Source organism: Puma concolor, chromosome C1, assembly GCF_028749965.1.
Source record: "Puma concolor isolate L17-30 chromosome C1, mPumCon1.1.hap2, whole genome shotgun sequence".
Classification (NCBI taxonomy): Eukaryota; Metazoa; Chordata; class Mammalia; order Carnivora; family Felidae; genus Puma; species Puma concolor.
This window is the reverse complement of record NC_141674.1, coordinates 199,388,306-199,413,893: the sequence shown is the minus strand read 5'-3', so window position 1 is coordinate 199,413,893 and position 25,588 is coordinate 199,388,306. Positions and strand designations below refer to the sequence as shown.

The 25,588-nt window shown below is 37.1% G+C and overlaps 1 protein-coding gene across 13 annotated transcripts in view; it reads left to right on the top strand.

Annotated features, from left to right (window-relative positions):
- The first annotated feature begins 4,717 nt into the window (after positions 1 to 4,717).
- Positions 4,718 to 25,588, top strand: part of IKZF2 (IKAROS family zinc finger 2) — a 164,209-nt gene continuing 143,338 nt past the window's right edge. For 2 of the 13 annotated variants that reach the window (XM_086719552.1, XM_086719543.1), the window contains exons 1-3: positions 6,620 to 6,863; positions 8,401 to 8,449; positions 9,246 to 9,350. In XM_086719552.1, coding sequence (XP_086575678.1) covers positions 6,861 to 6,863; positions 8,401 to 8,449; positions 9,246 to 9,350 — 157 coding nt within the window. In that variant the 5' untranslated portion in view covers positions 6,620 to 6,860. The other 11 variants (XM_086719542.1, XM_086719545.1, XM_086719541.1 and 8 more) reach the window with 11 other exon arrangements.

The window sequence follows — 25,588 nt, the reverse complement described above, 5'->3', positions numbered from 1 at the left end:
AGCAGAATCCAACTCTTGGTATGAAAGGTCTCTAGGCTAATCTGCCCTATTTTCACTTCCCAATTCCAAAGTCAGATGATCATTTTTGGTTTGCCTTCTTATCCCCAGAGAGTGTTTATTATATTATATTTAAATTAGGGGCATCTGGGTGGCTCAGTTGGCTGAGCATCTGACTCTTGGTTTTGGCTCAGGTCATTATCTCCTGGTTCAATTAATCGGTTCAAGCCTTGTGTCTGGCTCTGTGCACTGTGCAGGGAGTGTGCAGCCTGCTTGGGATTCTCTCTCTCTGTTCTTCCCTCACTCAGGTGCTCTCTCTCCCTCTCTCAAAATAAATGAATATACTTTAAAAATAAATAATTAATACTCACTAGACAATGCATTCTCCTTATTGTTATCCTTTCTATATGTGAGTTGTGTCTTTGGAAAGTTGAATCATTTCTTTCTTCTCTTGTGCTAACACTTTTTTGGAGAGTTCAATAACCTCATTATACTTTTTATGTTCATAAATTTTAAGGTTGTTTTAGAAGAATTTTTTTCCTCCATGCCTTTTACAGTTTTTTTTAAGCATCAACTATCTACACTTGACCCAGCTCAAAGTTCTTTCATTTTTGCATTAATAGAATTCATTTCCTCAAATATTGAACACATCTGCATTTTAAAGCAACTATGGTATATTCTGATGACATCTTTAAAAATGTACACTTTCATTTTTATTCAGAAACTTCTCCAGTCCTCACCCCCCTGGCCTTAAGTTTAACTCCCACAATTTATAATTCTCATTTGGGATAGAGACAGCTTATCTTCTGCTCTACATCAAAATGTGCTCTTTAGAAGCAATCTGATATTATTCTATCAAAGTGTGAATTTAAGTCACCCTGTTACCTTTTCTAGGGACAAGGGTATTTGCACAAGAACCTTATCTCTAATTGCAAAGTGACACTCTTAAGAATTGTTAAAAGAAACTATTGTTCAAGGTGGATGGAATGAGAAGACCCTTACCATATAGGACTCACATGCCACCCAGCAGACCCCAGATTATCAATGTGGTCAGGAGGTATTAATATGTCTTACTTATGAACTGGATTTGGTATCTTAGAATGTTTTCTTTGAAATTATGGTTCTATTTCTGACTTGCTTGCTTCTTCATAGTGCCAATCTAGGTCGACAGGAGAATATGAGACCATTGTTCCATATCCCGCTTAAAAGAGAACACCACTTCAAAGAGAACAACAACTGACAAAAATAAAACAAGCAATCAGTTTTAAAACATTTTGCCTGTGTGCTTCTTAATCTTAACTTTTTTCAGGGATTTAAGTTACTTTAAGGAACCTACTTTGGGTGATTATGTTCTGTGTCTAGCACAATGAAGCCATCTAAGTAAAAATAATTAATATATAATTATTTTCCAAAAATTTCTCCTTTATTATTAGGAAAGTATTGCAATGTGTAGACTTGTCCCCTCTTACCCTCTTAAAAACATGGAGTAAATTCCTTGAAAAATGAAAAAAATCATTTTTGTTAAAATTCCTTTAAAGGATACTAGGGTTTTTAAATCAAACACAGATGAAATAAACCATCCAAAGAAAACAAAATACTTCATAATGCACCTTTAGCTACACTACCTTTTAAAAATTTCTCTTGCTGGGGCACCTAGGTGGCTCAGTTGGTTAAGCATCCAACTTTAGCTCAGGGCATGATCTCACTGATTCATGATCTCACTGATTCAGGTTCAAGTCCTGCATCAGACTCTGTGCTGACAGCTCAGAGCCTAGGGCCTGCTTTGAATTTCGCGTCTCCCTCTATCTCTGCCCTTCTCCCACTTGTGCTTTTTCATTTTCAAAAATGAATAAACATTAACAAAAATTAAAAATTTCTTTTGCTATTTGCATTCAGTGATTATAGAATTAAATGTTGCATTCTTTGATAGTCAACTAGGTTCATGAATTATTAGGCAATAACATGAAATAATTTGTTTTTGAAACAGGGGTCACATAAGTGTGTTTTACTCAAAATTATATTTATGTACAATTTTAACCATTCTTCCTTTTTATATTTGTAAAAGTTATATCGTCACATTCTTCATGTGGACAGAACCCAGAACTGACTTGTTAATATTTGTAACATGACTTATGAACCAAGACTTGACCAAAATCTTTATGGAATTAGAATGTATCTTTGTTATCATACCCTTTTTGGCCCTTACAACAGTCTAACACATGAAGCTAAGTGAATATGTGATTAGCTCCATAGTCATCCATTCAGTAAAGGTTTATTGAGTACCAACTCTATGCCAAACACTGTGCTATTTCTGAGAAAACAACTGTTAGAACAGACACAATCTCTGCTCTTAAGAAGAAGACATTCTAGTGGGGGGGGGATACTTTTTTTTTTTTTAAACCCAGCAAATTAAAAATATTTACAGATTGTACAATGAAAGAAATGTGCAAGGAGCTAGGATAAGGGTTAGTGCTGGGAAGGAACAGTTTCTGGTAGGATGGGACACAAAGGATGAGAAAGAAGCATCTATTTGAAAAATGGTGGGTGTGGGTTATGTTTTCTCCCCACCTCCTCACTACCTCCCCAAAGTGAAAATTTATATACATACAGTACTGCACTTCCCTAGTGGTATGTTTTTATGCATAGTATAACCCTATATGTACTTTAAAAATGTGTGCAGTGTAGTTACAGCAAAGGATGGAAATACATCCTCTAGCCACTATATAAATACTGCAGAGAAAAACAGTCAGCAAAGTGAATTACTACAGTTTTTACAAAGGTTCCTTTCTATAAGTACATTTGTGTCTCAGAGCCAGGACTGTTAACTGCAGAAGGTGAAATAGAACCCTTAGTCTTAGTATGTAAACATAACTCACTTTTTTGGGGGTGAGTTGGACATACCATAATCTGCAAACAAGAAAGAAACATGTTAAAAACAGGTAAAAATTTCCCCCAAACGGTCTAAGTGGCTGTAAGATCTTTGCCATTCTAAAATTTGGGAGCTATTGCTCCCTGCCCAAATCCCCCATTCTTGGGGAGACAGGGCCACCAAATGTAAAGAGCCTGAATGCTTAGCCACTAGAGGGAGAGAGTGTGCCTCTGGTGATTCTGGAGCCAATGAAAGCAACTCTTGAAAAGGATAGGCTTTCAAGGGAGCTAAATTAAGCTCTTATCAGCCGGGGGTAAGGACTATTTCCACTGTGGTAGCTTTGGGAAATTTGAGGATACTTTCTTAAAACTTCACAATGGATCCTCTTCTACTAGTAATTAAATTGGTTAAGTTATCCAGATAGTTCATCTTAATTTTGAATATGTTTTAGTTCAGCTTTTCCAAGGACCTCCATAACTTTGCAGATAAATACAGTCTTAATTTTTAGGAAGGACTTGTGACAATTCAGGGAAGTTATATTACCCTTTATATATTGGGAATTTATATATTATGAACAACATGCCAATTTTCCAAGATAATTTAGGATTAAAATCTTTGCTCTCTACTGGGATGATTAGAATGATTTGTGGGGTTCTATGTTCACAGCTTTCCCAAATATGACTTCAGGAAAATTACTTTTATTTAGATAACAGGTTTAAAAAAAAACAAAAAACACCTGCCTTACCAATATAGAAGTCACAGGAACTGCAAGTTGTTGCTGACCTGAGCCCAAATAATTTGTTCTCCAATGAAAAATCGGTTAATCTTTGTTGCACTATGGCAGCAACTGCCAATTTCCATAATTAAAAACGAGCCTGTTGGTACAATTGTTTTTAAAAAATACAATGCATAAACTCTTAAGTAATTAACAATACAACTTAAATACAGCTATTACCCAAGTCCTATGGTATCTGTTATTTGGTGTTTATTAATGTGAATGAATTCCTTCCCTGAAATCTAAAGAAAAGACACAATTCAAAATTTTATAGACATACAGACTAGTGCTTAAGATATAGTTGATGATTTTATTTTCAATGTAGCATTTCGCTTTCCTCAGCAGGAAAGAAGAAGAAGAAGAAAAAAAAAAAAAACCCAACAACTCAGCAACTATTTTTGGGATTCTTGAAAGGAGTAGGAGTATGATGCCTCCTCCTAACTGTTTCAGCATTGATTTTCTTCACAATCTGTGATACGGTTTCTCAGAAATGCTGTTTGGCAGTCCTGATAATTTCATGTGTTTTCAAACTTAAGCCACCCAGACTACACAGTTCAGTATTTTCAGCTCCTTTCATTTTCCTTTTCCCTTTAATTATAGAAGTCTCTATTCCCTCTTTTTTGCAAATGTGGTCAAGTAAGATGCTAAATGCTACTATTTGTAGAAGAAATATGCATTTGCTTTTTCCATGACGGTCCAGACATTCTTCCCAAATAAAAAAGCTGTGCTGTACCTGATGATATTGACGGCCAACACGTCACTGGGACCAACTTTTTGGACCCTCACCCGTTCCTTTGACTTTGGTGAATGCGGCAGAAGCCCTGGGCAGTAAAAAGCAAGTAAACACTCTAATTTTAAAATTGCACTCTAAAGCACTTTCAAAATAGTTGAGCTTCATCTCAGACCTGAATTCACTTCTCAAATCCGTTCTCGAGGACCCCTCTATCCTGATTCGTGTCCTGGTCTACCCGGAGCCGTTTTCTGAAATTGTACCGCATAGTTTATTGCGAAGCCTGAGTGGGTGGGTCCACGCGCACACCCGACTCCGGCCAGGACGCAGATGCCTGAGCTCCGCGTCGGGCGCCTGGATCTTCGTTCCGCTCCCTCGGCCCGGCCTCGTCACAAATCCCAGTTTGAAAGAAAACTTCAAGCGGCCGAAATGAACCTCCCCTCACCGCTCCAATTCTTCCTTCCCAGCCGGCTGAAAACGTGAGATTTATTATGGCCTGGGGTGGAGGGAGCGACCTGGGGTCGCCGTGGCACTCTCGGAAGCGGGTTACCTGGTCCCGCTTTGGGGGCGGGGTTCGCCATCTGGGGGCCGCAGGGCCGGGGGCGACGCGGCCGGGCGCGCGGGTGGGCGCGAGGGAGTGCGCGCGTCGCGGAGCCGCCGGGCAGCACTTGTCCTGTAATCGATTGCCGAGCGCGCCGAGCGGCCCAGAGCGCAGACACGCGCACACGCGCCCTCGCCAGCCCGCGCGCACACGCACACACACACATACATACACACAAACACACACATACACACACAGACGCACCCGCACCGGCGCCCAGGCCCCGCACACACGCATACACACGCGCGCGCGCGCACGCACGTCCGCCTGCCCGCGCCCCGGGCCCCGCCGCCAGCCGCCGCCAGCCCGCCCTCCGCCCGCGGGCGTCTGCGCGAGCCCGGCCGGCGGGGGAGATGTGCTCGGGCTCCGGCGGATCGGTTTCTCGGGGTTTGACCAGCTGTCCCGGGCTAACCCTGCTCCTCGCTGAAGATGGAGGAAGTAAAAACAGGATTACCCTTAGCTACAGATCCACTGCCTTAGTTTCCACCACCAACTGCAGTGCACAAACACACGTTAGGCACAGGAAAGAAAGAAAGAGAGAGGATACACTAACAGTAAACACAAACAAAAGGGTGATGGGATTATTTTACTGCATGCACTGCTGAGGTAAATCTCCGCTTGGCTTTTGCGTGGTGAAGAACAGCTCTTGTTTTATTTGTCTTCTGATTCATAGATTATATATAAATATGTGTATCTGATTTGCGGGGGGGGGGGAGTGTTTTCAAAGTTAAGTGTAATTATATAGCGTCTCGTTTTGCACTGTGATGTGATCAAATGACTTGTTGCTGTTAACCAGTAATAATGATAATATAGATATTTTTCTCTGGGCGGGACGGATTGTGGTTATGATTAGGATAATGATTTCTGTAAAGGGACGCTCAGGGAATCGGGTTGAAGATGATGTCTTCTGCCTTAATTTATCGTCCCCTTCTTGTAATCTGTTTCGGGGATGTTAATCGATTAATCAGTTCTCATCTCTGTAGCTGTCATGGATTTTGACTTGTTTTGCTTTGTTTTAACTTGAATTCCAAGAAAGATTGAGTAGCCTGGAATAAATTGCAGCTGTCCTGATAGAAGGTAATATCCAGATCCTGTTGGAATTTAAAAAACAAAAAACCTGGTATGACACATGTGAAAAGGCAGCAGTTAAATCACTTTGACAGGTTCTAGTATGGGCGAAAGAGATGGAATTAAGATTTAATTTTTTTTTTCTTTTTCTTTCTTTCTTTTTTTTTTTTTTTTTTCTTTTTGCCAAGGGCGAAAAACAGTCCTGTGAAGTTGGCCTAGGTTCCTTGCTGGGTTCGGCCTGACTGTCCCTCCCCTCTTACTCCCCCCCCCCCCCACCTTTTCTTTCAGTTTTCTTGTCTTAGCTTTTGGTCGATTCTTAAGGAACCGGTGGATCAAGTTTTTTCTCTTCTTGTTAATCGCATTGCTGGAGCACTGACTGACCTCTCTCTCTCTTTTTCTCTCTCTCTCCCTCTTTTTTTTCTCCTCTTTCCTGAAAGTACGTGGTGCCATTCCTGAGTGACTTTTCCTACTAGACCATCCCAAAGGGACGAGGGGGAGGGGTAGAAGGAGGAGGAGGAGGAGGACGAGGAGGAGGAGGAGGAGGAGAGGGGGGTGTTCCTTCTCTCTCATTTCTTGGTTTTGTTTATCAGCCGATCTGTTTGCAGGATTTGGGCTCGGAATGACCCACCTGTAAAGTGCTTTTCCTTCCTCCTCGCCTTGAACTCTGCAGGGGGCTTGGCTTGGAGGGGGCCAGGGAGGGAAAGAGAGAGGGGGAAACACAAAAACTTCTTTCTTTCTTTCTCCGTTTATCTTCAGCCCGACATTGTCACCTCCTCTTTGAGGGGTTAGAAGAAGCTGAGATCTCCCGACAGAGCTGGAAATGGTGATGAATCTTTTTTAATCAAAGGACAATTTCTTTTGTATGTACATTTCGTTTCTCTTTCTCCTTTTCTTTTTCTTTCTCTCCTCTGAGGGTTAATAACCATTTCATTGATGGGGCAGACTTCTTTCGCTTCTCTCTGACGTTTCTTTCTTTTTAATATGTGTGTGTTAAATGTGTACATTTTTAAAGAGATAAACTCATTTGTAAAATATCCGAAGAAACTGCTCCCCTTTTAAACTTTGCGGATGCCTTTCTTGAAAACCTTATGTAATCATAATTTGAAAGAATGTGATAACAGTACAGCAGGTTGAAATTTAAGTGCTATGTAGTGACTGAGTTGGGAATTTGATCTGACTATTCCATAAAGAAAGAAAGAAAAGTTTTTTTTTTGGGGGGGGGAGTGGGGAGGGTGGTGGTGAAGAAGGGGAGGGGAGGGAGAAGGGAAGTGGTTTTGGAGACAAGAAGTGAAGCTGCCTGTTTTCCAGTAAGTAATGGAGAAATTCCAGGAGCCAGGGCTAAATATACTTGGCGATCAATACAGAAATGGCTCATTGTGAATAATTTAGCTGCTGGTGCAGAGAGAGTTTTGAAACTAAAGGCAAAAAGGACCAGGGCCAAAGGAAAAAAAAAAATAAGTAAAAATCTCCTCAGGACATGTCAATTCTTTAAACTTTTTCCTTCAAAGAATACAGTTAGCTTATCGATCTTTTCATTATGTGAAATCAAAGCTAGGGGGTGTCATCTCATACAATTTACTTTTGTTTCTGAGAATTAACTTCTTGTTTTGTGTCATTGGTGCATGGAAATAATTCCCCAGACTTTAAAAAAGTGATTCCCTTCCTGAGAGCAAAAAGTTTATGAAATTTTCAAAATCAGAATCTATTAAGTTGGCTTGGCATTTGTATCCAACCATGGTCTGGCAGGAAATTAAGGTTACATTGAACAGGTGCTTCCACAGAACTTAGTGTAGGCTAAAATGTCAATACAAGTCTGGGAGTAAGGTAACTGCTGCAGAAACCTTCCAGACACACTTGGGCACTAAATTTTTGTTTTGTTTTGTTTTGTTATGTTTGTTTGTCCTCCCTCCTCCCTATTAGAACATGATGAACCAACTTGCAACAATTGTGAATAGAGCTATCTGTATACCAGGGAAGTCCTCAAACTGCAGTGTGATTATGGGAAGTAGTGACTGGTAAAATACTTCTATCCCAGTTAAAGCTGGCACATTTGAGGTGTACCCTCTTGTCTTCTTTCTTTAAGTAAATTCTGATTAAGAGAGTCATTCCTTTCTTGCTACAGCCCATCTCACAGCACACTTATTTTTCCTATCCTATCTCCAGCAGGAATCAGATCATTTGCAGAAAGAGTTCACTGACTTGCAAATGAGCACATACAGTACACTGTAGTATGTTTCTTGGGCACAGGTTGCAGCAGCACCAACATGGGCTAATTGCTTGGAGCTTCAAATAAGTTAAGCATTTAATGGCAGATACTGAAAGGGATCATTGTGTAAAGGGTATAATCTTTTGTATTGCAGCACTGCACTTTGACTATGGAAACAGAGGCTATTGATGGCTATATAACGTGTAAGTATTCATTTTCATTAATTTGTTATTGGTAATAAAGTTACGTTTGTGTTTCTTGTATTTTATTTTCTGAACTATTGTTTGTCAAAAATTCTATATTCTTATTTTCTATCTGTTCACAATTTCACCTTTAAATGAGTTGGAGAAAATAACAGCACAGAAGCAAAACGAAGGAAATATAGAAATACACTTTATTCATGATAACATTTTAATCAGTAAGTAGCTTAGCAGATCAACACTTTTCTACTGGTGTTTTTCATTTACTTTAAGTTTAGAATGTCAGGTTACACATATGTCTACTAATATGGCATGTGCTAAATATTTACTACTTTGTAACCTAATTTTTCACACACATAATGTGAAAGCTCCTTAAGTTGACCTTTTTTTAGGAAACTTTCCTTTTAAACATCAAACTTTCTGATAGCATTTTGGAAAAATGCTCATTATAAATGCTCTATGCTTAATGGTTAAATTAGGTGTTCAAAGAAAATTTAGTTTTTCAACTGAAAAATACTTTAGAAATTGACTATTCCACTTGCTCGTGTTTTACAGTTAAGAATACTGTGATAATCAGATTTTGTAGTTTTTTTATTGTGGGCTGGTCATGGCTTTTCCTTATTTCGTTCATTTGCTATATATTTCTAAATTATATTTCCTTATAGTTTCTTTTAAGGCCGAAATGGATTACATTAAAATTTCAAAGCTGTGCATGCCTCTGCATGTATGAAGCAAAGTTGGTGATTAGATTTTATGTGACAATGAACAGAGACCAAAAGATTTTATTTTGTGAAAGCAGGTGACAATGAGCTTTCACCTGAAAGGGAGCACTCCACTATGGCAATTGACCTCACCTCAAGCACACCCAATGGACAGCACGCCTCACCAAGTCACATGACAAGCAGTAAGTCTTCATTTTATGATTTTTTTTTCCTATTTCTCTAGCGACACACTTGAATTTGTTAGGTCTTTGGGGTCCTCTCACATTGTGGTGTAGCTGCTGCTATAGATTTTGCTAAAGAAAGAACAACACAGATTTATTCCTGTCCATTCTAGTATCATAAAATATGAGCCTGCTTACTAGTCTGACCTATCCCAAGGTGGCATTTGGGAGCTGGTGCTTACCTGTATCAGGTAAGAAATGTTAGACTTTGCTGGTTATTGTTTTGACTTGCCAGGTTTGTGACTAGATTTGTTGTTGTTGTTGGATAAAAGAATATGGAAACAAGTCACTTCCAAAGGACTCTTCACAGTAGAAAAATGAAATGATTTTACCATTGCTTTGGTGTAAAGCTAATCCATCAGTGGTAGAATCGCAATGTTACTTTTTTTTTTTTTTTTTTTTTAATATGTGAAAGTTTCTCCTCTAAAGCATTGGAAGTGAAGTGTAATGGAAAATTTATGGATCTGATTTAAATCCATTTCTCCAACAAAATGAAAGCGTTTTGTTTTAGACTATCCAGGGAAGAACTGTGAACGTTAGGAAGGATGTTTTGAACTTGCAGGAATAGACCATTTGGGCCACTATTTTTGATAGAGTCATTCATTGATGTAGTAAACATTGTTTTTGTGTAATAAAAGAGCAACTTGTATGCTGTCTGTGACGGAAGACAAAATACTTCATTAAGAATATGGCTTGTTTTCTCTTAATTATAATGTTTTATCAGTTTAGTTATTAAGTGCAAATGCTCTATTACTCCTTAAACGTAATTTGAAATCTTATGTTTCCCTTATACTTTTGTATGTGTTATATTCTTGTGTAGAAAGGACATCTGGCTTATATGTAAATATAATTTAATTTGAAAGTTTTCTATTTGGCTGATGTGTGAAGGAAAGGAAATTTTTTCCCTTTTTTTTTTTTTTAAACAAAGATTTAATAACTGAAGGAAACTGAATCAGCTACTAAATTATGAATATATTTTCAAGTTAATTCTGATTATCCAGAGAGAACGAATTTTCCTTTCCAGTTTCCTCTTATAGTTCTCAAAACTTGAGGTTATTATAAAACTACTGGTTTTGTAAATAGTAAAGACTTCTGAATTATAAGCAAAAGTATATAGAGTACTGTTGAATACATTTTGCAGTTCATTAACTTGAAGTGATCTTAGTTATTGGCTTGAAATTTTGATTGAACTATGTGAATTTACTTACATAAAAGTTATCTTTTTATTACTGGGAAGCATTTCCCAGAATATTTCGTTCTGGAAGCAGTCTTTGAAATTCGTTTATCACGTAGAAAGAAAAACTAATAGTGAGTGAGTGAATGTATGTTAAATTATAGTGTTAATCTTTTGTAATGCATCTTGTAGCATTTATTTATTTTTTGGCTAGTTGGCTATAATCTAACAAAAGTTGTACTACTATTACAGTGTAGGTAATACAGTTTTTATATTTTAACATTTAATGTTATTAGTTCCTTGGTAGAGTAGATTTTTATTTCTCTGATAATTTTTGTTTCATTTCCTAAAGAGTAAAGATAGATTGATACGAAAATTTCTGTTAGCTTAATATTTAGCTGTCAGCTTTAGAAACTTTAGAAACTTTGAATAATCATAGACTCTTAGCTGTCATCCCCTGGCCACCACTAGGATATCAGCAGGAAAATACTTGTTAATTGGCTGCTTTATTTGTGAATTTGATTCTGGTTTTACAAGTACTCTTCAAAAAAGCAGTTCATCCGTTTATTTTAAGTAAACATTGCAGAGTGTAGGTATGATCAATTTGAACAAATAAGAACTATGCTTTTAACATTTGAGCTTTTCTCACCCAACAACTGTAAAATTATGTGGTAAAGAGTCCCCCCCCCCCCCCCCCCCCGCCAAATTTACTAGCCTGTGGCAATCCCGTGTTAATACAATCTTTGGCTAAGCTGCACATGTTTTCGTGTTGTTTTCCAAAGAGTTGCAGGTTAAATATTTGGCTCTCACTTCAGAGCTGTGTGTTGCATCCTTTATGTAGCCTCTATTTACAGTATCTAGGTTACCCACTTAGGTGTTAGATGGAGAAGATACCCATTTTTCCTTTCTGTTAGATCCAGGAGAATATCAGCATTTTAGATTGCCAAGGCAAATAGTGGTGAAGAGGGACTCTTGTCTGTTACTTAGAACAAGAGACCTAAAATCGGTCACTCAGATGTTTTTCTGTGATTTGGAATAGTTTTTGTGTGTGTGGGGCCTGTCAGATTACTTGTGTCTGAGATGACCAGTTTTACTGAATCCTTTCAAATGCAATTGTTGAACTTTATCAAATAAGAATAGCTTATTTATTTTCTGTAATTTTTGTTTTATGTCTTCGAATATACTTACTGAAGGGCTGTTGCATCCAAAAACAATTGTGATTTTGATTGAAAGTGTTCAAGCCCAAAGTAATGGGACTACCTTTGTGACAGAATAAGATAACCTTCAGTAGCAGCAAGGAGAGGACAGGACTATATGTGTAAGAGGAAGAAAGTTATTTTAAAGCAGCTTAGAAAAAAAAAAATTAAAAGAATTAAAACCTTTGATTTTTTTAAAAAATAAAATAACATTCTGGCAATAAAGTATCAATAGCCAGTGATAGCCCATTTACTTTGGTATTAGGAAAATGATCAGTTTTAGCACAAAGTATTAATCCTTTATTTAGGTTATTTGATGACCGTTCTAAGATGAAGGGTGTCTGTACAACTTGCTGCCAGTTATTGTATAAAAAATAATGACAGCAGCTATCATTATTTGACAGTGCTAGAAACAAGCATCGGCAACTTGGGGGAAAACTAAAAATGTTATGATGTCTGACAGTTTGGGGTTTTAAAATTTAGCACGTAAGATAATCTTAAAAATTGAGGGGCGATATGGATCTTACCATTTCACAGTAGCTACTTCCTATGTTTTAGAATGAATTTTCTTAGAGAATTTTAGACTTTTTCTTCTGGAATAAGATCTCTTTGATAAAGAAGATGGGCATTGTTGCCTGAGATCATTAGTGTGCATATTGAGTCTGCTGACAATCTTCAGTGTCAGGGATGACAGTATATGCCTTGATGGCTACTGGAAATACACAGTGTTAAGTGATTTTAAAAATAGAATCTGAAAGTTAAGAATGTGCAACAGACAACTCAGACAGAACAATATAAAAATAATCCATATTGTATTTTGGCCTTTGTGATTCCTTCTGTTTCTGGGTTAGCTCCTCTCCAGTTCTTGCATAGTTGCTTCCATATCGGTTTCAAACTGTTCTATCTATACGTGCTGCCGACTATTTAAAACAAAATTTAAGGTTCAAAAATTTGTAACCTTACACGTTTTATCTTCTGCTTTTATAATGCCAATAAGTAAATTTCCCTTGGAGGTAGTTAATGGTATGAAAATACATTGTGACACAGATTTTGTTTCTATTGCTTTAAAACTTTCTATGTGGATCACCTTTGCCGTCAATACTATTTACCAGTCAGTTTGATGGCCAGGTGGCATGTGTGGAATTGGAAGAAGTAGTAATTCTAGTTTTACAAGACTCTGACCAATAATCAGGTCAGGGAATCTAGTTTATTCTTTTCAGAGTGCTTCACATTCATTTTTTTTTCTTAGCTAGTTTCCATTTTTAGAGCCTAGTGAAGCAGAAGTGTATTATGATTTCCATTTTTCTTATGTAGAAATGGAGGTCTGAAGAAATCAGTTGGCCTTTTAGGTCCCTTAACAGAAGGATGGAGTTGTCAGGATTGGGACATAAAACTGTGATTTTACCTTGTGGGTTAGTTACATCACTTAACTGATATCTCTTTATAATGTTATTATCTCAGGGTGCCTGCCATGTCCAATACTGATTCATATTTTGGTGACAAAACTGTATTATAGAAGTAGAGGAAGGTTACTATGAAGGTGGAATGATATCAGATGCTCTCATGCACTTTTAAAAATATTGTTTATATTATGGGACTGACCAGCTTTCTGAATTATCTTCTGTGGCTTCGTTTGGCAGTCACTCTTGGTTGGATTTCCATGGGATATACACCCTAATATAACACCAGACGGGCTTGATGTAAGAACTCACTCTGTGCTGAATTATTGTACTTAGATGCGTATGTGTGTGTATATATATATATATATATATATATATATATATATATATCCATCCAGCATACATTTAGTTTTTTACTAGTCTGGAAATGAAGAGAAAAGTGTGATTTTATTTCCTTTTTTAAAAAAAGTTTAAGGGCACCTGGGTGGCTCAGTCGGTTGAGCATCTGACTTTGGCTCAGGTCATGATCTCATGGTTTGTGAATTCAAGCCCCGCATCAGGCTCTGTGCTGACAGCTCAGAGCCTGGAGCCTGCTTCAGATTCTGTGTCTCCCTCTCTCTGCCCCTGTCCTGCTCACGCTCTGTCTCTGTCTCTTAAGAAGTGAATAAACATTGAAAAATATATATACATTAAAAAAATTTTTAAAAAAGGTTTATTTATTTTGAGAGAGAGAGCAGGGGAGGGGCAGAAAGAGAGGAAAGAATCTCAAGGAGGCTCCTCACTGTCAGCACAGAGCCCAGTGAGGGGCTGCGTCTTATGAACCCTGAGATCATGAGCTGAACTGAAATCAAGAGTAGGACTCTTAACCGACTGAGCTACCCAGGCGCCCCAAGTTTGATTTTATTTCTTTACACCTATCAGAGGTAAGTATCATGGTTATGAACTAAACCAAAAGGAAAAAAAGAAACTATAGGAAGTATGTATGTGTAGGGAATTAACAGTAAAAATGCTGTATATTTTTATTTGCCCCTCATTTCCCCCTCCTGGCATTTTTAGACTGCTTCAATATAAGCATAAAAGTCTGTCTTCAACAAACAAATCAACTTATTATACAAGTATTATCCTTATTGCCTCTGTCTTTTTCCAAATCTGTCTTCCCTACTGGAAGTACGTTTTGTTTTTTTTTAATGTAACATGATTTATTAGGTTCTTTTGGGAGTCTTCCTTCAAGCTGTAATGAATTGAGATTTCTGGGTCCCATGCTCTTTTCTCCTAACTTTAAATATTGATATATTTTGATCTTATGATGTTCTGAACAATCAATAGCAGGGTGACAGTCATCAACTTAGGTGGAATGTGTTGGATTTTTTCTTTGATTTTTTTTTCCCTTTATATCTGTTTGGATCAAATATATTTATGGACCTGGTAGTATTTTCCTTTTGGAATTAATCAAGACTCAGAATATCTATGCTTTGAAATAGGTAAGAAGTATTTGGGAACTATATATCCCTTATGATAAATGTTTACACTGGAGTGAGGAAGGGATGGAGAGCATAATTTATTGAGTATATATAGGATGCCCAACACTATGCTAGATATGTCCATATTATTTCACTTAGTCTCCATAACAGCTCTGTGAGGGAAGTAATTCTTCCACTTTATAATACAGAAAACTGAGACACAGAAGCAATAGATTGTAAGTGTTTAAAAATACAGGCTTTGGAGTTATACATGCCTGTGTTAGAATTCCCACTTGCTGTGTGACCTTAGATGTGTTACTTCATGTCTCTGAGCTTCAGTTTCCTTATCTGTAGAACAGGGATAAGCCATACCTACTTCAGTGGACTGCTGTGAGGTTTAAATGAAGTAATACGTACAAAATACTTGCACAGTTGCTGGTGTATGCTTAGATGCAATAAATAGTCACTGCTGCTATCACTCAGAAGAGTCTGCTTTATCATCGATCAGTGACTCATAATAAAAAGTTTGTTTTCAAATCCATTTCTGTTTGAAATTCAGATCATTTGCTCTTTCCTTTTTATTATGTACATCCATGGAACAGAGACAGAGGTTTCTAAGAAGTCAGGGTAAAAATTAAAGAAAAGCATTTCTATTATTTAAAGCATGTGTGAAGATTTTGGTTAACAAAGAAGTAGAATTTGTGTGTTGGAAATTCTTTTTATTGGGTTTCAGTGTTCCTGGCTATAGTTTTATGTTTTTGGTTATATGTAACAAAAATCATTGCTTACCTTTGGTGCTTCAAGGATACCAGTCATTAAGAATGGAAAAAGAAAAAGTTCATTTGATAGAGAAACCTATCTATATCTATAATCAATTCTTTCTTAGAAGGTCTGCATCTAGGGGTACCTGGGTGGCTCATTCGTTTGAACATGCAACTTTGGATTGGGTCATCATCTCACAGTTCATGAATTCGAGCCCTGCATTGGACTCTGTGCTGCGACTGCAGAGCCTAGAGCCTGTTTTGGGTTCTGTGTCTCCCTCTCTCTCTCTGCCCCTCCTCTGCTCATGCTCTGTTTCTCTTTCTCTCAAAAAAGAAATAAATATTTAAAAAATTTAAAAAGAAGATCTGCATCTAAAATTTCACCTCCTTTGATGCTTCTGGTGGTACCATAAATTCTTATTTGGTGGTACCTAATCACATTGCAGGCCTGATTGTTGCTAATTGTGCGTTTGGGGATAATAGTTACTTGTTTCACTTTTGAAGTAAGCTTAAAACGTATGATTATCAGTTCTAGGTATTTGCTATGTTGCTGTATTATTCTAATTGATTAATTCAGCAAGTTTATAAGCTACCTTTTATGCATCAGGCACTGCAAGGCAAATCCGGAGGTGAATAGTACCCTGTTCTCCAGGAGCTCACATTCTAGTTTGAAAGACGGTTAAGCAGGGCATTATACTGTGATATGCTCAGTGTTCTGGTTGTTACGTGGAATGAAAGGTGGTACTAGTTGAGAAAGTCTTCCTAGAGAAGAAGGCCGCTTGAGCTGAGACTTATTAAAGGAAGAGGATTTAGGAGAGAAGTGGAAGGCTTTTTCAGTAAATGAAGTATCCACCGTGAGAGCTGAGAAATAGCATGGCATGTTCTGGAAAATAAAAGCAGGTTAGTATTTCTAGAGTGTGAGGTTGGTGCCCAGGATTTGAGGCCACAGATGACTCTGCACAATTAATCAGGCAAGATGAAGGAATATCTTGTATAAGAGAAATTTTGGATTTCATTTTCAAGGGAGCCAAGGCTTTTAACAAAGCAGATGACTTCTGTCTTTTGATTGACATGGATCACATTGGCTGTACTGCGGGGAAAAAAAGATTGTGGATGAGGACCTGTCTAGATGCAGGGGTATTTTTAACAGCTATTGCAATGGTTGAGTGAGAAGTTGTGAGAGCTGGTGATAGTGGGGACAAAAAGGAAGAAAAGGATTTGGGAAATATTTCATAGCTTAAAGTGGATTGGACTTGGATAGTAGGATTAAGGAGAGAAGGAAGTTCACGATGGTGACTCCTAGATTATTGGATAAATGGTAGTAAGTTCCATTAGGGAGGATAGGAAATACTGGAGAGGTTTCCAGGAAAAGATTTAGTTTAGTTTAATTCTGGATCCAGAGAGTTTGAAGCACATATAGGATTTGGGAGAAGATAGCAATCAGGCATATGGACAGATTATACTGGAAATCTCATAGGTAGCTTGTGATTTTGTTATTTGCTACTGTGTTACTTGAACAGTAGTTTAGTATTTTGAAAAAATTATTCCACGAGTAAGTCCCAGCATTTAATCAGTGATTTTATTTTCCTACTTGCCCTGTTAAGTCAAAATTCTTTATTGAAATGTATGAATACAGGTTTTAATGAAATCTCTGCTTAATGGAGTCTTCTTATGCTAGTCTCAGAATTTGGATTAGTTGAAGCGATTGACTCACCGATTTTTAAACAAAATATGCTGGCCCTTCTCTTTAAGTTTTGTGGTATATTTAGTATCATATCTATTAGGGTTATTTATTTTTAAAAATCATAAATTTAATGTATACCATATACTTCATTTGAAAATGGCTTAGTACCTATTTAACTTGTTTTTAAGTTTATAATACTGTGCCTGTTGGGGTAAAATTACCTAGGATGTGATATGGAAAACATCTTAATAAATATATTTATTATCTCAAAATATCCATAATACAACTCCATCTTAAAAATGTAAGCTTTGATTACCTGAGACACCATAGAATTCCAAATGAATGTTAATGATGGAAATGCTTCATCTGAGATTTCCTGTATATGGAGATTCAGAACTCTCTAGAGAGATATTTTTCATCTTTCAATCATTGATCCAGTAAACATTTATTAAAGAGTTACTTTGTGTGATGCACTGCTGATGCTGGGGCACAAAAAATATGTTAAGAGTTTTGTAGAGAGGGATATTGTCTTTCAGGTTCCAAATGAATCCGTATTTTATTTGAGACATTAATAATCCTATTGCATTTAGAAGCAAATAAGTGTGGTGTACTTACCGTGAGTTATATCCATTATAAATGAATGAATTGCTTCTCACCTTTTACCACCAAGAGTTGTTCAAAAGTATATAAATTTGAAGATGCACAGTGAAACAGAGATGAAAATGCAACAAGCTTTCAAGTAGGTTCCCAAAGGTTAACATTTCCCCAAGAAATTTTTTATGATGCAAGATTTGGCCATAAGCCTTACAAGTTCTGAAACTTGATTGGCAGCACACTTAGAGTGGATTCAGATCTCCGGATTGACTTATATAAACAAGTTTATAAAATTGATATTTAAAATCAGAAGGCCAATTTATGTCTGTACATTGATTAAAAATAAAACAAACAAAAAAACCCAACCAAATAATAGAGGATCTGGATGACTCCATTTGGCTTGACCAGAATATTTTGTTCTTGTGAACTGACCTTGGTAAGCAAAGAATCTGAAGAAAAGGAGTTAGTTATATAATTCAAATGTTTAATGGCATCAGACTAAGAGAGCCTAATATGTTCAGCATCACGATAGAGATAGCATTGCCATTTGGTCATTATGGTTAAGTCCATTGTCTAATTTCTTCTTCTCTGGATGGACATGGATTTAGATTGCATAGATATAGGTTCAGCCAAAATACTTGTAGGAGTTATTTTTTTCTCATCTTCCTTGGCTAAATCCTCCGGATTCAGTCTTTAACTCATGTTATTACGTGTAATCAGGTTACAACCAATTTTGCTAGCCTAGGTTGGATTCATTTTCTTCAGTGTAATTTTACATTCCTGATTTAGATTTGTTGATTGTTGATTTTATAGCTTAACTCTAAAAATAATCTTATAATGCATACAAGGATACTCCAACTACTATTACCTTAAATTCAAACTTCTGTTTTCTCTTCACAGAAACGTTGATAGGTGATACGGTCAGCAATTTAAGATGTCTTAAAATCAGTTTTTTTTTTTTTTTTTTCTGAGAGAGAGTGAGAGCAGAGAGCACGAGCTGGGGAGGGACAGTGGGAGAGGGAAAGAGAAGAGAATCTTAGGCTCCATGCCTTGTGAGGAGCCCAACAGGGTACTCAACACAGGGCTCAACATGAGCCCTGTATATGGCTCCAACTCATGACTGAAATCAAGAGGAGGGCCCTTAACTGACTGAACCACCTAGGTGCCCCTTAAAGTTTTAAATGAAGATGGGAGATAGCACTGCCACCCGAGAAGGACACCTTAAGTTAGTTGGGGATCTAGAAGTGCTCTTAGTTTATAGGTCAAGAGGAACAAATATTACACCAGTTTCATGAAATCATTGTAGTAGTCTGATGAAAGCAAATGAGATTTTATACAAAATTACAGTATTTTAGTTTAGCTAATAAGGAAGGCTATCTTAATTACTGGATGTGAATTTGAGAATATTTGTCAAAGCATACAGCTTTATTTGGGGGCCAGACATTGATTACAGAAATGCTACTCATAGATTTTCCAGATGTGAATCTTTGAGGAAAATGACCATGCCCTATCTCTTCATTCTCTAGTAGTTATTTGTTGAATTAAGGAAATACTTATGATTATATTCAATATATATTTTTAAGTAATGTGTTTCTGACCTATTTGAGGAAGTTTGAAAAGTTAAATTTTTAGGTATTGAAATAATTCTGAAATCCTAACTTGTGATTTTCTCTGTTTGGGAATGTGTTGTTTTTAACCATGTCTCACTCTAAAAAAGATTTTTTAATCTTAATTTTTTTGTTTAATGTTCATTTTTGAGAGAGAGAAAGGAGAGAGAAAGAACACACATAAGCGGGAGAAGGGTAGAGACAGAGGGAGACAGAAAATCCTAAGCAGGCTCCACACTGTGTCAGTGAGAAGCCCTATGTGGGGCTCAAACCCATGAACCCTGAGATCATGACCTGAGCTGAGATGCTCAACCAAGTGAGCCACCCAGGCGCCCCACCAAAATTTTGTAATCTTCAGATCAGCCCCTAAAAGATGGTTTTTGAGATTCTAAACAGCTTTTAAGTTTTCTAATTCTATACAATCATGTTCAGTGGAATCAAGTGAATGTAAATGTTTCCATGAATATTCTCTGGTCACCATAATCATCTTCATTACTATTATCTTTATATAGCACATTTAGAGTTTACAGATTGAATTCCACATACTTATAATTTTGAAATCAGTTCTCTACCACTTATTTAAAACTAATTTTAGTGGCATGTACAAAATGAAATGCTTCAATTAACTTTTCTTATGCACTCCAGATATTTTGTGGAGCATATAATTAATCAGTGTAAAGTCACGTTCTAATAAATTAACATTCTGGGTGTCTACACCTTTGACATTTTTGTCATTGCTCTCTTATTATCATGGAAGTTATAGTTCTTATTACACCTCACTGTATCAACCCTACCTTCTTACTAAGATACAGCATGCAGGACTTGGTCATCTTTTGAAGTGCTAGGATGCTGCATTGCTCTGTTTCTGTTGAATTAGCTTTAAGAATTTCTGGTTGAGTTCTAAAGAGGTGTCATTTCTTCTACAACAATATGAATTTTTTCTTGTCGTGGTGATTTTCATAAAGATCCTTGTTTAAAAAATAAACATTATAACCAATCATACCTGGTCATTTTTAGGTATTGCTTTAAAATCCAAACACTTTAAAAACTGATTCTAATATAGTATTTTGAAATATGAAATGAATTCTATTCTAATGCTGAATGTTCGCAAAATATTTGAAAGCAGTAATAGATATTGTGTGGACATAACTGCAAACTAGAAAAGGGAATATATTTTCTGGGAGTTTGCTGTTTTTAAACTCTCAAAATATGAATTACACACCACCATCTGTCTGAACTATGACACATTAATGACCTAATGACAGTTTTTGGATTCAGTTTTTTGGAAACAAAAACAGACAAAAAAGAAACCTCTTTCTGTGCCCCCCCCAAAAAAACCACAATTTAAAATAAATTATTTTTACATAAATTGTTATTACAGTAAGGCTCTTTGCATTAAAAAAAAAAACATTTTTATGACTTTGAGTAGTTTTAGTTGGCCCCAAAGTTTTGAGTACAATAGCTGGTAATGAATTTGAAGAGATAATATTTTTCCAGTAAATCAGAGAAGCTTTCATTAACTAAACAATTGCTGCCATACAACTGTATGTACAAGAAAGTGCCATATATGTTTTAAAAGCATATGTGCGTTTATGTGGCATTTGTGTATGTGCATACATGTGAATGCAAAGAATAAGGACAAGAAAGAACTACCACACTATTGATAGAATTCATTTTGGAGTCTGGGAGAGTAAATGGGGCATTTTATCATTTATTCCAAATAGTTCTGCATTATTTGGATTTTTCACAAAAGATCTTTTACTTGTGTAATTAAAAAACACCCTAATTCAGTCAGACATCTTCTCAAACAAAAAGTCTGAAACTTTTCTGTAAGAACCAATGATAGCTCTGATCACATGGATTTAACTTTGAAATTTCAGTGATGTTATACAGTAATGAAAATAGACTATTGCCATTAATGATAAATACTGAAGTCAGGGGTATTCTCATATACAAATGGTGTCTTCAGACTCCTTCAATATCATTTTAGATTTAGTCTAAGGTATTTTCTTAATTGCTATAATACAGTGGAATTTCCAAATAAAGTAATATATGCTGCATTTCTTTTATGAGTGATATTCATTCATAGCATGAGATACTGAAATAATATACATATCAGTGTACTTCCAGAAATGGTAAGGAGACATAGCATTATGATACCAAAATAAATCTGAGTGGAGTAAGTTATCCCCTCCCTCCTGTAAGGGCACCTGGGTGGCTCAGTGGGTTAAGTGTCGGACTCTTGCTTTTATAGCTCAAGTCATGATCTCACAGTCATGAGATGAGACCAAACCCTGTGTAGGGAGCTGCGCTGAGTGAGGAGCTTGCTTAAGATTCTCTCTCTTTCTCTCTCTCTCCCTCCCTTCCTCCCTCCCTCTCTCTCTCCCTCTCTCTCTCCCTCTCTCTCTCCCTCTCTCTCTCCCTCTCTCTCTCCCTCTCTCTCTCCCTCTCCCTCTCCCTCTCCCTCTCCCTCTCCTTCTCCTTCTCCCTCTCCTCTGCCCTGGTCCTCTATTGACACTCTTTCCCTCTAAAAAAAAAAAAAAAAAAAAAAAAAAAAGGTTGTAACCTGTATATGATGACAATCATGTTTACTTTTTAAAAATTGCCTTAGTCTCTTTTTCATGTTCATCAGTTTATTTTTTAAAGTTTTAAAATATTTTTAAATGTTCATTGATTTTTGAGACAGAGAGAAAAAAAAAGAATGAGTGGGGGAGGGGCAGAGCGAGAATGGGGGTCAGAGGATCCCAAGTGGGCTCTGCACTGACAGCAGAGAGCCTGATGTGGGGCTCGAACTCATGAACCATGAGATCATGACCTGATCCGAAGTCCGACGTTCAACAGACTGAGCCGCCCAGGCGCCCCTCATGTTCATCAATTTAAAACTCCATTGAGTATTGCTAACTTCTATATTAAATCTTTTAAGGATACGCTGTTTTTGGCAAGACAGCTGTGGCATGTTACTAATGGGAGTAGGACCTGTGAAAATAACTTCAATTATATGAACGGGAAGAGCAGAGGTGTGAAGTATAAGGGAACTAAAAAACCAGCTAGCTCAAGAAGAAAGAAAGAATAAATGTGGTGAGTGCAGCAGTGGGGGTAAGCCACGGAATCCACTAGAGTTCCTAGATCTACCAGAGAGAGGGATAGGACAAAAGAAAAATAGTATCTTTCCTTCCTTTTTTTCTTCTTTCAGAAAGTATAAAGAATTTATTTATAAACTAATTAAAGAAATTACCTGTTTGAATGATGAAGAATGGGCAATAAGGTTGGAATGATTTCTGGTAGAAGATGAATGATAAATATTGAGATTCAATAGACGTTTACTTCTTCAGATATTTGAAAGCCAGGAGTAGGAGATGGGGTGGTTAGAATAACTGGAGTACTCTGGGTATCATTCTAGAAAGATGGGTAGATGGAAGCAGTGAAGTTGTTAGCACCTATAGTAGGTTGCTTGCTATCATAAACAGTGGTATTACTTATGGTCACTTTGGACTAGTCTGTTTCTTTTATCTTTTGCAAAAGTGACTGTGTAATAAATATACTGTGTGTGAGAGGTACCCTAATTGGTTTTATTTCTGAATTATCACCAATATAGTAAACTTTGGTCTTGTCCCTCAGCCGCCTTTTTATTTCACTTCAGTGGGAAAGGGGTTAGGGAGTTAGAGAAAGCCATAGTCCTGACAGAAACAGTAAGAACTTTCTCTGCTTTTTTTTTTTTTTTTTTTTTTCCCTCTTGGGAGGTGGCAATGAGGAAGGAACTTGATATTGAACAGATGAGATGGGGTTTTGCATCCAGTTTTTGTTCTCTGATCTGTTGTTTTTCCATTTTCCTCCTGAAGTATCTAAGACACAAGCACTGAGTGTTTTAAAAGACTTTCTTGAGACCATACTCTGTCAGAGACTTAGAATTCCCAGGTTGGCTTTTACCCACTGGAATACTCTTCTAAAATTAACCTGGTGATAATACTGCAGTAAAAATTTATCAGACATGAGACGAACTTTACACATGTATTATTGTTGAATGAAAAGTTTGCTAAGCTCATAAATAATAAAAACAAGATCAGGGTATATGTTTAACTTGCTTTAGAAAACTGTTTTTAAGCCTATTAAAAGTAACATTTTATATTTAAGATACTTTATTTGAAATGCTTTCACATCTAACGTACAATGTGCTCATTAAAACTTGAACTTAAATATTTATTTAAGCAGTCCCTGAGGAATTTACTCTTCCTGGCAGTACTTAAGCATTTTATTACTAGAAAATAATAAGCATATATATTTTTTAAATTACAGGATTAAATGAATTTTCCCTTCCCCTTCCTCCATAGTGTAAAAAACTGAGTCCTGGTATTGTATGTCAGATCTGTGACCCCTAGGCAGATATTTCATGTCTTGGCATCTCAGTTTGTAAAACAGGGACATTAATATCTGCCTTGTCAGAGGAGTGGCGAGCATTAGGAATAATATACATAAAGTCTCCAGAATGGTGACTGTCACGTGGTAAGTAAACCAGAATGATAGGTATTATTTTATTGTTAGATACAAAGAATATAAGAAAAAACTTGAATCAAATAGCTAAGAAATAGACTCCACAAACATGTTATATTAAATAGTCTTGTACTAAGGATATGCTTTTACACCAACAACTGTAATAATAGTAAAAAAAAAAAGTGAAAAGCATTGCCAATAAAACACAAGATATCTGCATCAATGACTAGATATTTTCGTTCCTCATCTGAGTGCTGTCAGTCCTTGTTTGAAAAGAAACGTCTGTGCAGATATGAGGCAATTATTAATTCTGTTGTATTCAAATCAATTACTAAAGAAATGAAACTAAAATTACCTAATTAAAGCGAATCACAAATAAACCTGCTTTGTTTGTGAGGGATATAATTGAAATGGTAATTGCGCAGTAGTGGTAATGCATTTCATTTGAGGATGGCAGTTCAGAAGATGCGTTTGAGGCAGGACTTGACTGCCCGGTGTGCCCTCCTCTTGACCTGGCCCAGAGTGATCTGTTAGCGGGGACTTGTTTACTTATTTACTGGATGTATTGGTGAGTGAATTCCCAGTATGGTTCTGAAATTTCATAAATTTCATACTCATGGTGCTCTGTGTCCTATATCATAACACATCACCCTGTTGTGTATCTGGGATTCTCAGCTGTGTATCAGACCCTTCTAATGGCCATTTTCCCCCTTTTATCTTGTGAGCAATCAGGGAGAAAAGTGGATATTCTTTTAAAAAGATTTTATAGGGCGCCTGGGTGGCTCAGTCGGTTAAGCGTCCGACTGCAGCTCAGGTCACGATCTCACGGTCCGTGAGTTCAAGCCCCGCGTCGGGCTCTGGGCTGATGGCTCAGAGCCTGGAGCCTGCTTCCGATTCTGTGTCTCCCTCTCTCTCTGACCCTCCCCCGTTCATGCTTTGTCTCTCTCTGTCTTAAAAATAAATAAACTTAAAAAAAAAAAAAGATTTTATAGCAGAGTACATATAAACAAACTACTCATAGGTCATTTGGTTAAAAGGTGCAGAAATCTTTATAAATCCCAATGAGATCATTTCAAGATACATATTTTGTTTTTCATGTCCAAGTTTAGCTTTTCGTGGGTCAGGGTTACTGTTAGCATAGTGACAGTGTAATCAGTCTTTCAAACCAAATTATCCTTTTTTTTTTTTTAAGTTTATTTATTTTGAGAGAAAGAGAGTGAGCAGAGCCCATGTGCAAGTGTGGGAGGGGCAGAGAGAGAGGAAGAGAGAGAATCCCAAGCAGGGTCCATGCTGTCAGCACAGAGCCAGAAGTGGGGCTTGAACTCACAAATGAGATTGTGACCTGAGCCAAAATCAAGAACTGAGCTACCCAGGTGCCTCTCAAGCTAAATGATCCTTTTTATTCAGGAGTAATTTCTTCTTTAAAAACTAGGAAGCCTTGGGGCATCCTGGTGGCTCAGTAGGGTAAGTGTCCAGCTTCGGCTCAGGTCATGATCTCAAGGTTCGTGCATTCGAACCTTGGGGCAGGATCTGTGCTGCCAGCCTGGAGCCTGCTTCGCATTCTGTGTTTCCCCTGCTCTCTGCCCCTTCCTGGCTCCTGCTCTGTCTCTCTTGTCTCTCTCAAGCAAACATTAAAAAAAATTAAAAAAAAGTAGGAAGCCTTTATCACTTCCTATCTTGTTTTACCTTTACTCCCTTATTTGTGTTCATCTTATCTCCCCTGTGTAACTGGAATCTCCTTGAGGGTAGGGGAAATGACTGTAATCTCTGTTGCCCAAGGATAGCAGACAGAGATGAACAGGCTTGAATTTATATTATTGGCTGTGCTGTGTGTT